This window comes from Rhineura floridana, chromosome 4, assembly GCF_030035675.1.
Source record: "Rhineura floridana isolate rRhiFlo1 chromosome 4, rRhiFlo1.hap2, whole genome shotgun sequence".
NCBI classification, from domain to species: domain Eukaryota; kingdom Metazoa; phylum Chordata; class Lepidosauria; order Squamata; family Rhineuridae; genus Rhineura; species Rhineura floridana.
Genome location: NC_084483.1, coordinates 15,421,138 through 15,433,165, shown reverse-complemented (window position 1 = coordinate 15,433,165; position 12,028 = coordinate 15,421,138). Strand labels below are relative to the sequence as shown.

At 41.4% G+C, this 12,028-nt stretch overlaps 1 protein-coding gene across 4 annotated transcripts in view; it reads right to left on the bottom strand.

The window, feature by feature from the left end:
- Positions 1-262: 262 nt before the first annotated feature.
- SNAP25 (synaptosome associated protein 25) overlaps positions 263-12,028 on the bottom strand; it is an 89,198-nt gene continuing 77,432 nt past the window's right edge. For 3 of the 4 annotated variants that reach the window (XM_061626173.1, XM_061626175.1, XM_061626176.1), the window contains exons 5-8: positions 10,696-10,813; positions 6,746-6,871; positions 4,773-4,917; positions 263-1,734 (exon numbers count right to left, since the gene is read on the bottom strand). In XM_061626173.1, coding sequence (XP_061482157.1) covers positions 1,666-1,734; positions 4,773-4,917; positions 6,746-6,871; positions 10,696-10,813 — 458 coding nt within the window. In that variant the 3' untranslated portion in view covers positions 263-1,665. Of the gene's footprint in view, positions 1,735-4,772; positions 4,918-6,745; positions 6,872-10,695; positions 10,814-10,955; positions 11,074-12,028 lie in introns of all 4 variants that reach the window. The other variant, XM_061626174.1, reaches the window with a different exon arrangement.

Below are 12,028 nucleotides of genomic sequence, written 5' to 3'. Positions count from 1 at the left end.
CGGAAACCTTCTCCTGTATTTTGGCCTGCCAGACACTTGTTTTGAATCATGTGGGCTACTCTGCTTGACACATAGAATTCCTTTCTTTCCAGTGGGTGGAAAATAACAAAGTATGTGTGGCAAGGAGCCAACAAATGGACTAAGAAAAACCTCGGAAAGTCAGAGGGTCTATAATTTTTAATATTTTTAAACTAGCTACAAAATGTCAATCACGTCACAAACTGACAGGAGACAGAAGGAATTTCATATTACATGCGGCATCTATATTTAATCTCACAGTTTTATCTAGATTTCATTCACATAGGTAATTTTTTATTTCATTTTATTTTTTAATTAATAACAGCTACTAAACATTGCAGTGATTTTGGTGTGCATAGCTCTAGGTAAGCAACAGAGAACTGTACCAATTACAAACTACATGGGGGGGGGAGAGAGAAAGAGAGAGAAATGGAGAGACAGCAAGAAAGAGAGAGCTGCTAGAAAGATAGAGAGAGCCTTATAAAAATTACATTTCTCTGCAACATTTCATATGATAGCCATTCCCTCCCCCCTGAAAAGTCTTTGAAAGCAGCAGACAAACTCTATATATTACACCTATTTCTTATTTGTTGATGCTTTTTTTTTTGTCCTTGACAATAGTATCAGCCAAACTGTTAATTTGCTGGCAATGGTTAAATGAATGCCAAATCCATCTCCTTTGAAATTAAAATTAGAAAAGAAAAAAGAAGAAGAAAAAGAAATGAACATGGCTCATAACTATATATATTTATATTTTTATATATAATATATATATATATATATTAACAAGAAGAAATAAATGGCACTACTGCAAACTTGCTGGTATTATAACATAGTCCTGACAGTGTCCCAGTACGGAGCATGCTACAAAAAAAAAAGGTTTTCTTTTCTTTTGTCGTAGTTGATGTCGCTACTGCCATGGAAAAGTGTCACTTAAGTTAAGGAGTCTAAAAGTCTATTTTTCATGCAATAAATGCATAAATCACATCACTTTTTTTGCTTTAGTGCAATGCTTGTTATAAGTTATAGAATTTCACACTGTCTAATCATGAACTCAGAACAACTGATGAGAGCAATGGAGAACTGAAAGAGAGAGGAGAGAGAACACCAAATTCTTAAGTGCTTAAACGACATGAAACCCGAAGAAAAGACTCCTGGGAGTGGCTCTGTGGAATGTTAACAGTTTTACAAGAACAATACTGTATAGTTAAAAGTTTAACAGCACGTCGAGCATTCCTACATATGTTTTTTGTCATTCAGCAAAAACATCATAAAGTTGTTGTTTTTTTTAAAAAATCAAAAACAGACAGAAAAGAAAAGAAAGTGGGGAGGGAAGGGGTGATAAAACCCCAAACAGAACTTTGTTATGAGCTGTAGCCATCAAGTCAGTACTATATACAACCTTTGGAAAGAAAGAGATCTGGAAAATAAAAATAATTTACAGGTATCATTTTTGGAAAGCTGACAACCTACACAGGACAACATTTACAACCAGGGTGTGGTGGGGGCAGAGCAGAAGAGGGATGGGGGTGGGTTGATCTGTGCATGTGTGCAAACCTAGTTGGTAAATACCATGAGAAAAAGCATGAAAGTGCTGTCCTCAGGGGGGGGACAGTATTGAGAAGGAGAATCTGCACTTGGGCACATCTAACCGCTACCCAGCATCTTTGTTGCACGTTGATTGGCCTCATCGATCCTGGTTTTATTGGAAACAGCCTGGATGGGAGAGAGAAGAAGGGGGGGGGAGAGAAAGGAGAATGTAACTGTGGAAGTTACACAGCAGAGCAACTGTTCTCCAGACCTCAGTTGTCCAGAGCTTGTCCTGCCTGGCATTCCAGTCCAGGCTACCTGAGGCATTGTCAGGTGGTGGCCCAGCTGGGTGTACTGGAAAGGGCAGAGCTGATGAGACACACACCCAGCCACGTGCCATCTTAATTGCCCAGATGTATTTAGGCAAAAAGAATCAGCAGATGGAAATTTCTGCCAGGGTGGCTTATTGTATGTCCTGAAGCTTTTACGTACCTAGCAATGCCCACTCCTGCAACCTACACCAAGACAGAGGGCTGAGTACATGGCGCAAGTCCACCCCCCCCACCCCCCGCTCTTCTGGTCTAGCCTCCTAATTCTGCAATGTACTCAAGGCCTCCCACATAGATCACAACTTTCTTCCTGTTTCTTTCCTATTGGCAGAGCTACAAGGAGGGCAGCAAAATGCCCAATCCCAAACCTCCTAGCCTCCTACTGGTCAGTATCTAGAGAAGGCATTGCAACAGCTCTATCCTAGTCATTAATGTTGGGGGGTCTAAACTGGAATTAAAGCAGTTTGGAATATGCAGCTCTGAGCTCCTTTCGGAGAAAGGGTAATTATCACCATTCATTCATTCATTCAGGCTCACATTGGGCTTTGCTCCCAGCCCATAGCCAGCCCTCTGTATCCTGGCTGAAGAGTAACAGGTTGTGGGGAAGACTTGCTAAGTACATAAGAAGACCCCTGCTGGATCAGGCCAGTTGCCCATCAAGTCCAGCATCCTGTTCTCACAATGGCCAGCCAAAGGTCCCAGGACAGGTTACAAGAAGTTTAAAATACGACATTAAAAACAATTTAAAAACAACCTATGGGATGCTTATGGGAAACCCACAAATAGGATCTGAGCGCAAGAGCACTCTCCACTCCTTCCGTTTCCAGCAACTGATATTCAGAAGCATACTGCCTCCGAAAGCGGAGGTAGAATAAAACCATCAGGGTTAGTAGCCATTGCTAGGGACAGGAGAGACCTTGCTGGACTTAACTAGAAATTATTGTTTATCCACACACACTCACTGCTGTAATTTCCTGCCAGGAAGCATGAGACTGATAGTTAGCCTTCTGATTTCCTGCTCCTTAGCAGGAAATGACTCAGGAGTGGGTCAAACGTTATTTGCCCATGACTGTGCAATTTCTTCCCTTCTATGCACTAACCAAAGTCCTTTGCATTAGAGGAAAAGCCTTCCATATGGCTATGGCACATCTCATTCCTACCCATAACATTCCTCATCTACTCAATGTCAGCAGATTATCCTGTGCATGCAAAAAATAAAAATCCAATGTGAGTTATCAAAGTCCACTCTTTCTTCCTTGGCTTCCTGCTACCATATAGTCTATGGTCTGAAGGGATGCTGGCGTCCATTTATCAGCAAGGCCAAGGCCTAGCTAGGATTGTGCCTGCACTTTGGCATAGACCATTTTCAACATAGTGCCCACCAGATAGGAGCATACGAGCAAAAAAATAGTACGGACTGATTCTTGAAGCACCCTAGAGGCTGTTATGTTATTTCCTCTGTAATTACAGTGCTATGATGTGGGAACTATGGACCTTGTTATGCCTGTTGTTTTTCTAGGGAAGAACCCATTAAATTATTTTGCAATTGTGAAAATGTTTGTGCTCAAGAATGAGCTCTACTGGTGCCAAATGAATCCTTTCAGCATCAAGAAAAAGCTAAGCCATAGTATGTTCCCATTTATATCCATCAAAATTCTAGAAAAGGTGGACGTAGGGAAATAAAGGAACCTCGCAAATATAAATCCTAACCAATATAAAATGATCAGCCATCCAAATAGTTCCCATAGAAGGCTGGCCACTGGATGATGGACTAGACAACATGTTTCAGTTGGTGGAAAGCTTCTGCTTCCAAGATGCTGCTATTTCCAGCTGTATTCTTATTTATTGATTATTCATTGACTGATTCATTGAGGACCAAGAGGCAGCTCTGATGTTGTTTTTCCTAAATGGAAGAGCTACTGCCAAAGTCAGCTAGGAAAGGGTCTATAAAGAATTGGCCAATCAAAATCAAGGGCTCAGAGCTGTTGAAAAAATAAATAAAGCTGAATATTTACATTTAATATCTACAGCCAACGTAACACATTGCATAGCCCCTTACATTCAATTGGACTTCCTCGTAAGTAGGCTTAGGATGACAGTCCTACTATGAGATGAAGTTATTTTCCCTTTTCTGAAAATATTGTTTTGTTCTTCACAATTTTTTTATTGCTGTAACAACATTTTTTCTAATAAAAAAGGCCAAGAATTCTGAAGAAGACCCAAACACTGTGATACAAGCATTTTTGAGCCACTCAGCACACTGAGGAAGCATAGTGCCAAATATTTGTTGGACTCCAACTCCCCTCATCCCTGACTGCTGGCCAAGCTGGCTGGAGATAATGGGAGTTCCAGTCCCATAACCACCTGGAGGGCCACAGGGTCTCCCATCTCTGCTTTGGAACAATCCCTTAGTCCTCATGCCCACTACAGCAAAGCCTATGTATGTTTAACTTAAATAACCACAGCTTCTTCACCTGTTTGCCCCTCCCTCCCCTTTCTCTATTGGGTCATTTGTGGCTATTTTTGATTGTACACTGGGCCTGGGATCTCTCCTCTCATTCTTTGTAAAGCACCACAGACATGGATGGCACCATTATCAATAAAATCATCACCATCTCTCCTATTGATTGGGCTGGTCATGATTTCTCCACGGTGGGGTGAAACATCACATTTTCCAAGGTGATTAATTCAAATAGAACTCATCCCTGCCTGGGGATACCCCCAAAACAGATTTAGGGGGAACATGGGGGGAGGAGAAGAAGGGGAGAGTGTTCCTTCGTTGAGGTGATGAAATCTTAGCCTTAGAGCTACGTTGAATATAACCCAACATTTTGATCCAGAACAACTTATTGTCATACAAGAAATATAAGATGTGAATGGCAGGTCAACCCTTACCTTCTCCATGATCCTGTCAATTTGGCGGTTCTGTGTGTCAATCTCATTGCCCATGTCCAGGGCCATGTGACGGAGGTTTCCAATGATGCCGCTGACCTGCTCCAGGTTTTCATCCATCTCACCTTCTCGGGCATCATTTGTTACCCTGTCAAGGAGAAAGAAGTAAACTGTACCATAAGGTTACCTATTCATAAGGAATTGTTGGGTTTCTTTGTCCATTTGAAGGAATCTATTTTTAAGCCTTCCTGGAAAGATTCGTATTGGAGTGTGGCATTTACATTCTTAAAAGAATGAAATAAACATTTGCCACCATAATACTTCTCTACCAGATAAATTCTTCATTGTAGTGACTGCTTTTAAGCCTTAGAGCCTGCAGAAAAACATGGACAAACCCAGGGGACATCACCAAACCACGTGTTCTACAGAGTTCACTGTGTTTCCCTACACTTTCCCCCTTTGTCCACTGGTTATGAGTGACAGTCAACAACTTTGCAGATCCAGTATCCACCTGTCGGATTTGATTACGATGTGATAAGACTAGTGATACAGCATCTGCTTTGGATGCAAGAGGTCCTAGGTTCAATCCTCAGCAGTAGTGTAGTGGCAAATTCAGAAGTGCAGGTTCCCTTCATGAAAGTCATGCCACACACCCTCACAGTCACACCCCCTAGCTTGCTTGCTCTCCGTCATCGTCTCCACTCTCCTCAGTCCTTCCCACACAAGCCTTCTCCAAAAACAACAGATGTCCCTAGAGGTCAATCAGCATGAAAGGGGAGTATGTTAGCTACTAAGAAGAGTCTTCTTAGTGTTTGACTCACCTCCTTTCACTCTGATTGGCTCCAATCAGCAGGAAAGGATAAGGAAGCATGTTAGAAGATTCTTCTCAGTGGCTAACACACTCCCTTTCCATGCTGATTGGCTCGTAGGATGCTGGAGACATGGGGACCCTGCTTGCAAAAAAGCAAGGGGACTAAGACCCCCAAGACCCTGGGCGACTACATCCCTGACAGTATCTCCAGGTAGGGCTGTCTGAAGCTCTGGAAAGCCATTGCTAATCAGTGTAGCCAATAGAAAGGGGAATGGGCCATTGGTCTGATTTGGTGCAAGGCATCTTCCTGTGCTTCTGTGTAACAATGCTAATACCTCCCACAAAATCTAACATCTAATGACTGCAACAAGAGTGCCCCCTTTCCATGGGAGGAGGAAGAGAAGAGAGACTAGAGATGTACACTGGATTGTGCAAAGTAAGCAGCAGCTCTCACAGCTCCTGCTGGATTAGGATGAGTATTAGGAATGGCTGGTTTATGTGGGGAGCAGTTGACCCCACGTCTCTTGGCTCTGTAGGGAGAGACTGATTAAAAGCCTGTTTTTTTTGTTTTTTTTTTAAAACTACTATGTATTTTAGGTGCCTCTGATCCAAGGTTTCTAGAACTCCTCCCAAGTAGGGCATGGAATCAGGGCCAGATTAAGCTGAGGAGGGCCCCTAGGCTGATTTTGAGCTGCCCGCCATCCCGTCCCATCCCATCCCCCCGCTTCACCTACCTTTCCGCTTTTTTTGCGGCTGTGCGCACTGCGCGCACAGGTTTGCCATCAATCAAGATGGTGGCTGAGGTTTCCCTAAGGGGCTGAAGCCTCTGCCACCATCTTGGTTGATGGCAGCAATGCACGCCAGCAATGCGCGGAAGCAGGACAGGAGCCACAGATTGCGGGCCCCCAAGAGCTCCGGGCCCCTAGGCTTCAGCCTACTAAGCCTAATGGATAATCCGGCCCTGTATGGAATGTCAGTGGAAATTTCTGAAACCCTTGGATTAATGAACTTGGACATTGCCAACATGGGGAATAAACAACAATAAGAAGGCCAGAGACACTCGCCCTTGGACCATATGGAAACATTCCCAATACGCCAGTGACAGGGAAGGAGGAGGGGGAAAGACTGGGTGAAAATAAAACAAATATCCCACAGCCACCCTCACCTGCGGATAAATCCACCGCTGATGGCCATCTGTTCTCGCTCATCCACAACACGTGCAGGCTGGCTGGCTACAACCCCGTCTTGATTATTGCCCCAGGCTTTTTTATAAGCATCGCTTGATTTAAGCCTATGCCAAAAGAGAAGGCGAGTAATGAAGCATGGAGTGGGGAGATGCAACTGCAAAAATATATGACGATTATTATTTCTTCAAGCTAAGAGCTGAGTCAAGCAAATGAGTGTTTCATACGGGGCGGTGGGGGGATGGGGCATTCTGGTATACCGATATATCATACACCTGAACAAAAGCATTGATAGTTTGCTGCCACAACGACTCGGATGCTTAGCAATTTCATTTCCAATGAAGTCAATTGGGATTGCCAAGTCTGCAATAATTTTTGTTTCGTTTTGTTGCCTTGTTTTAGTGTTTTTTTAAACAACAACAACAACAATAAAACATACTAGAAAACATTCAGTTGTATTTCATGACGTGTATATTTTGGACACATAAAACAGAGAACTCACTGCTGGACAGACATGAAAACAAAAGCCGCTAAGGGTAGTGTGTACATCATATCACAGCAACACACCATCTTAGATTACACACACAGATCTGGCCTCCTTTGAACATAGCTCTGTGGCCAAGTTTCTGTTTCTTAATGTGTGGCATGGTAAACTTCTACATCCACCAAGATTTCCAGTGTTATACTAGAATCAGTGTTGGTTGGTTTGCCTTCAGAAGTAATTTAGGGCAATTTGGATTAGATATTTTAATAATATATCGGTACTTGGAAAGAGAAAGTATACATCCAGAGTTGATGTACAAACCTTTGTCCACAGAGACAAAAAAATAAAATTAGGCCAAAGTGGGATGAGTGCGGGAAAAATAAATATATAAATATAGTTATATAAATACAAGCATGTATAGCAGTTGAGCATCAGAAAGGGAAATTCCTCTAGATATAATTTTTTTTCATGCACCAGCTACAGGCATGAATAAGAAGTGAAGCATTCTCCATAAAGCACAGCTCCCCCCCAGTGGTTCAACATTCTCTTAATCCACTAGCAGTAACAGCCTACACAGCAAGTGCGACACAGGCAAAAATGGATCTTCATCTGTGTTGAGCATCTTAAAACGTTCGCCCCTGGGAAGTTATCTTGCAGAGAAACTATGTGAATTCAATTGCACAGGGCTTTGGAGGAGCCACCTTTGACTGAGCCGCCATGGCGAAATTAAAATTCAGGCATACCAGCAAGTGACAGATAATATTAATATGTGCAGCATCCATTTGTGTTGTTTTAGAACTAAAACTATCTGAAATTACAAACTGGACCAGATGGAAACTAATTATAAGCCTGATATCACTTTCAGGAAGTCTCTCTTTGGGTTAAAAGCAAAGATGGCTATTATTATTAATGAGGTACGCACAAGTCTGTGTATAAAGAGGAAGCTGTCCTGTCTGGTGGAATGAAGAAAACTGGAAATATGGAGTGCCATTAGTAAGAAATGTCCAGTATTGCCACGTCATAATATGATCTGAACGCTTGTTAAACATTATTCATTTGGCCACAGATTTCAAACTATGCTGTCAATGCTTTTCATAAGTGCTTTATTTTATAAATTGCTTGAGAAAAGTTATTTTCATCTGGGAGCCTTTGGAGACTGAATGAAATGACCCACTTTAATTATAAGCATCCTTAATAGTGTCATTAAGCTCCATTGGTCTTATATCTAACAGCACAATCTTACACATGTCTAAGATATTTGTCCCATTGAACTCAGTTTCTACTCAGAAGCAGACTTACTACAATAAGTAAGTCTACTTACTTACTACTTGCTTACTGAGTAGACAAACATAGGATTGCACTGTAAGTTAGAAGTAGGCTCCACTGCAATTTGTAGATCTTCTAAATACATATAGTTAAGATTGTGTTGCCCGGCTGAATCCAAGGCACATGTGCTTGGTAGTAAGCCCCATAAAAACCATTGGGATGTGCTTCTAAGTAAATGATCAGGTTGCATACAGGTAGCACTTGTTCTAAGAAGCTATTGTGTTGCTGGTTGAGCATTTTAGGAATGTTGTATTGTACATTGATAAATTTTTGACTTTTAATTTATTTTATCTGTAGGTTATCTTGTTAGGTTCTTTTGAGACTTATTTTTTGTGTGAAGTGACTAACAAATGTAATAGTAATTATGATTCAGGATTAAATAAGCAAATAAATAATTCTATAGATCTGAATGCTAGCTGGATTTTGAAATAAACAAACAGAGACAATAGTTTGAAACTTCCTTTAGATGTTGGTTCTTTCTTTACACCCCTTTAATACACCCCCTTTCCCTTTCAATATGCACATGCATGCACACACACAGGCACACACCACTTCGCCCATTGGTTGGCTGTCGTAGTCCATGCCAAAAGTAGCAAGTCTAAAGCTCAGCCATCCAAACTTTCTACTACTGTTACAAACAGTAGTATTTTGTGTTTTCAGACAAGCACTGATCTGGACAGGAAGCTGCACAGATTCACAACATTCTTTGAGTTCTGTAAGAGCTTGACTGGTTTTTGCTGCTCAGCACAGGTTTGCCTTGATGGACTGATCCAGCTTTGCACATTAATACAAGAAATACGCCAACTCACTAATTTATCCACTCAGAGGAATTATTACTCACTCCAGGCCAATATCTTACTGCGAGGCTGAATTAATAAAATGCTAACATATAGTAAATCACACACACACACACACACACACACCATTTGGGGTGCCTTCTTATTAATGTGTTTTTAGTTCATTTATGAAGTGTCAGTGTATATGAAATCTGTTATCCATCAAAAAAGCCTGTTCTTCCATATCTACTGTCTCACTTCCAAGTCTGCACATCACATTTTTATGCTGCATTTTCATTGTATGGCAATAACATGCAAGCAAACCCAGCACATTTCAACATTTCTGCTTGGTGTACATGACCCAATTGGGGAATGACAATTAGCAACAGGGGTCCAGTTCTCCTGCCAATATATACTGCATATATATATATTTAAAAATTCCCCATAGCTTGGGATCAAACAAGAAACCACAGCACATCTCCAGACCTTGCAAAGAAAGATATTTGCTGATACATGATATTGGCATGGTTTTGATCCAAATGATCCGCTTTATTGAATTTTGAACCACAACTCATGGCCAAGAACGTATTCCCTTTAAAGCTCCAGCGACAGAGAAGCCAGTATTCTAAAAGCGTCATAATTTTTGAAGCTTGGGTTATTACTACATAGTACACACTCTGTAAAATGTTGAAATCTTCGTCATTTATAAGCGTTCACTGTGAAGGTTTCACTGTGGTATGCCTGATTTTAATGCATCTACAGTAATCCCACTGTTGTGTCTACACCAGTGGTTCCCAAACATGAAACCTGCAAGCCACTCTTGAACTCTGAAATGACGGCAAGTGATTCAGACATAGTTCGTGGAATCACATTTATCCCAGCCTCATCTAGTCCACAAGTCACACCAGCACCCATCTATGGAGAGTGAGCTGCCACTGTCCTTGCCACTTTCTCTTCTCCACTGGGACTGAGGTGAAGCCAAATGCTCCTGTGTCAACATCCAAGTTTCCAGGTAAGTGCTTTCGGTTCTGACAGGGGAATAAATGGTTGGATTCATATTGGATCCCTGGAGCTTGGGAATTTGGATGCTGACAATGCAGAGTAGAGGGTGAGGGCTAGGAGGGTTTAAAAAGTCAGGGCAAGAGTGGTTTGTTGATCCCCAAAGTTTGGGAACCTCTGGTCTACACTATGAGATGAACGCATTGGAACCAGAATTGTTCTCTCTGCATGCCACATGCTCATCCTGCCCAGGTGCCTTAAGCAAGAATGAGCGTCACAAGGCTTTATTGCTTGAGATCAGCCTTGGGTGCTCAAGAGATCAGGCAGGCAGGCAGGCAGCACCTACTTGTTACATGGACAGGCACAAAGACCACAGAATTTTCCTAGGTCCGTCAAATTCTTTTCTGCTTCTTTCATGTCCTTATTGATTTGGTCCATTCCCTCTTCGATGCGCTCCAGTTGTTCTGATTAAACACAAGTATTTTATCCCCACAGTATGAAGCAGATGGAAAGGGACAAAGAAAAAAAAAGACAAAAAAAACTTCAGACATTCACTCGTGACAAAGAACTGGACACTACAAAGCAGAGCTGGTACCCAGTACCTACTTGTTACAAGGACATATGAAAAGGCCACAGCATTTCCCTAAATCTTTTAAATTTTTCTCGGCCTCCTTCATGTCTTGGTTGATATGGTTCATGCCTTCTTCAACACGATCGAGTTGTTCTGGTCAGGACAAAGGGATGACAGTGTGGAATGAATTGTACTTTTTTGTTTTGCTTTGTTGTTGTAGTTGTCTTCAACAGAATATGAACAAATGATGGATGGAGAAACTGAATTATTATGGGAGCATTTCAATGCATTAATTGCAGCTGATGCATTGAAGCAAAGATGGAAGCAGACCTAGAGGCTGAAGAATGAAGCCCTTTACTAATATGGTAAAGCACACACATTCACATACAAAAGAAAAGAAAATGAGATGCTTTGACGTCTACTAATTTCAACAAAATGTAAAAGTGGAGGTGCTACCAAATACCTCAGAGTCCAGAAACATAATACAATACATCCAGTTACTAAGACATCAATGACATCCAAGAGAAAGAAAGAAATGGGGTTATTACCTTGTATTTATGTACATTAATAAAAAAGATATAAATGGTTGCCTTCCATGGAAAATATCTACAGTACTTCCACTTACAAATGTCTCTGAGTTTGATGATGGTTGAAAATGTAATTGGTTTGACTTGAGAGTTGGTGAAAAAGTATACAGTTAATAATGGTATTAAGAATGGATATGAGTAGTTGAGTTAAGATCCATGTCCAGATACAAACTTTTTCAAAGACTGAGGCTCTTCAGATCTGATTTTTTGGCCGTGGTCCATCTCTAAAGAAGAGAAGACCATGGGTCTTATTCCTCTGTCAATGACATAGTTATATGCCAGGAGTAACCCCATTGGAGTAGGAGGAATTACAGAGATCACAGGACCTAGTTCAGTGTCCAAAGAAGCAGATGAATAGACTGCAAAGGACTTCAGAGCAGATGGAATAATATGTCAGAATACAATCAGCAGTTGCATTCTCTGTTCTCGACAAGCATAATTAGCTATTTTTGTTCCTTACCTTATCTTCCCATGGCTTCCAGGACATGATTAGGTCAATGTAATTCCTTTTACTTTAATGG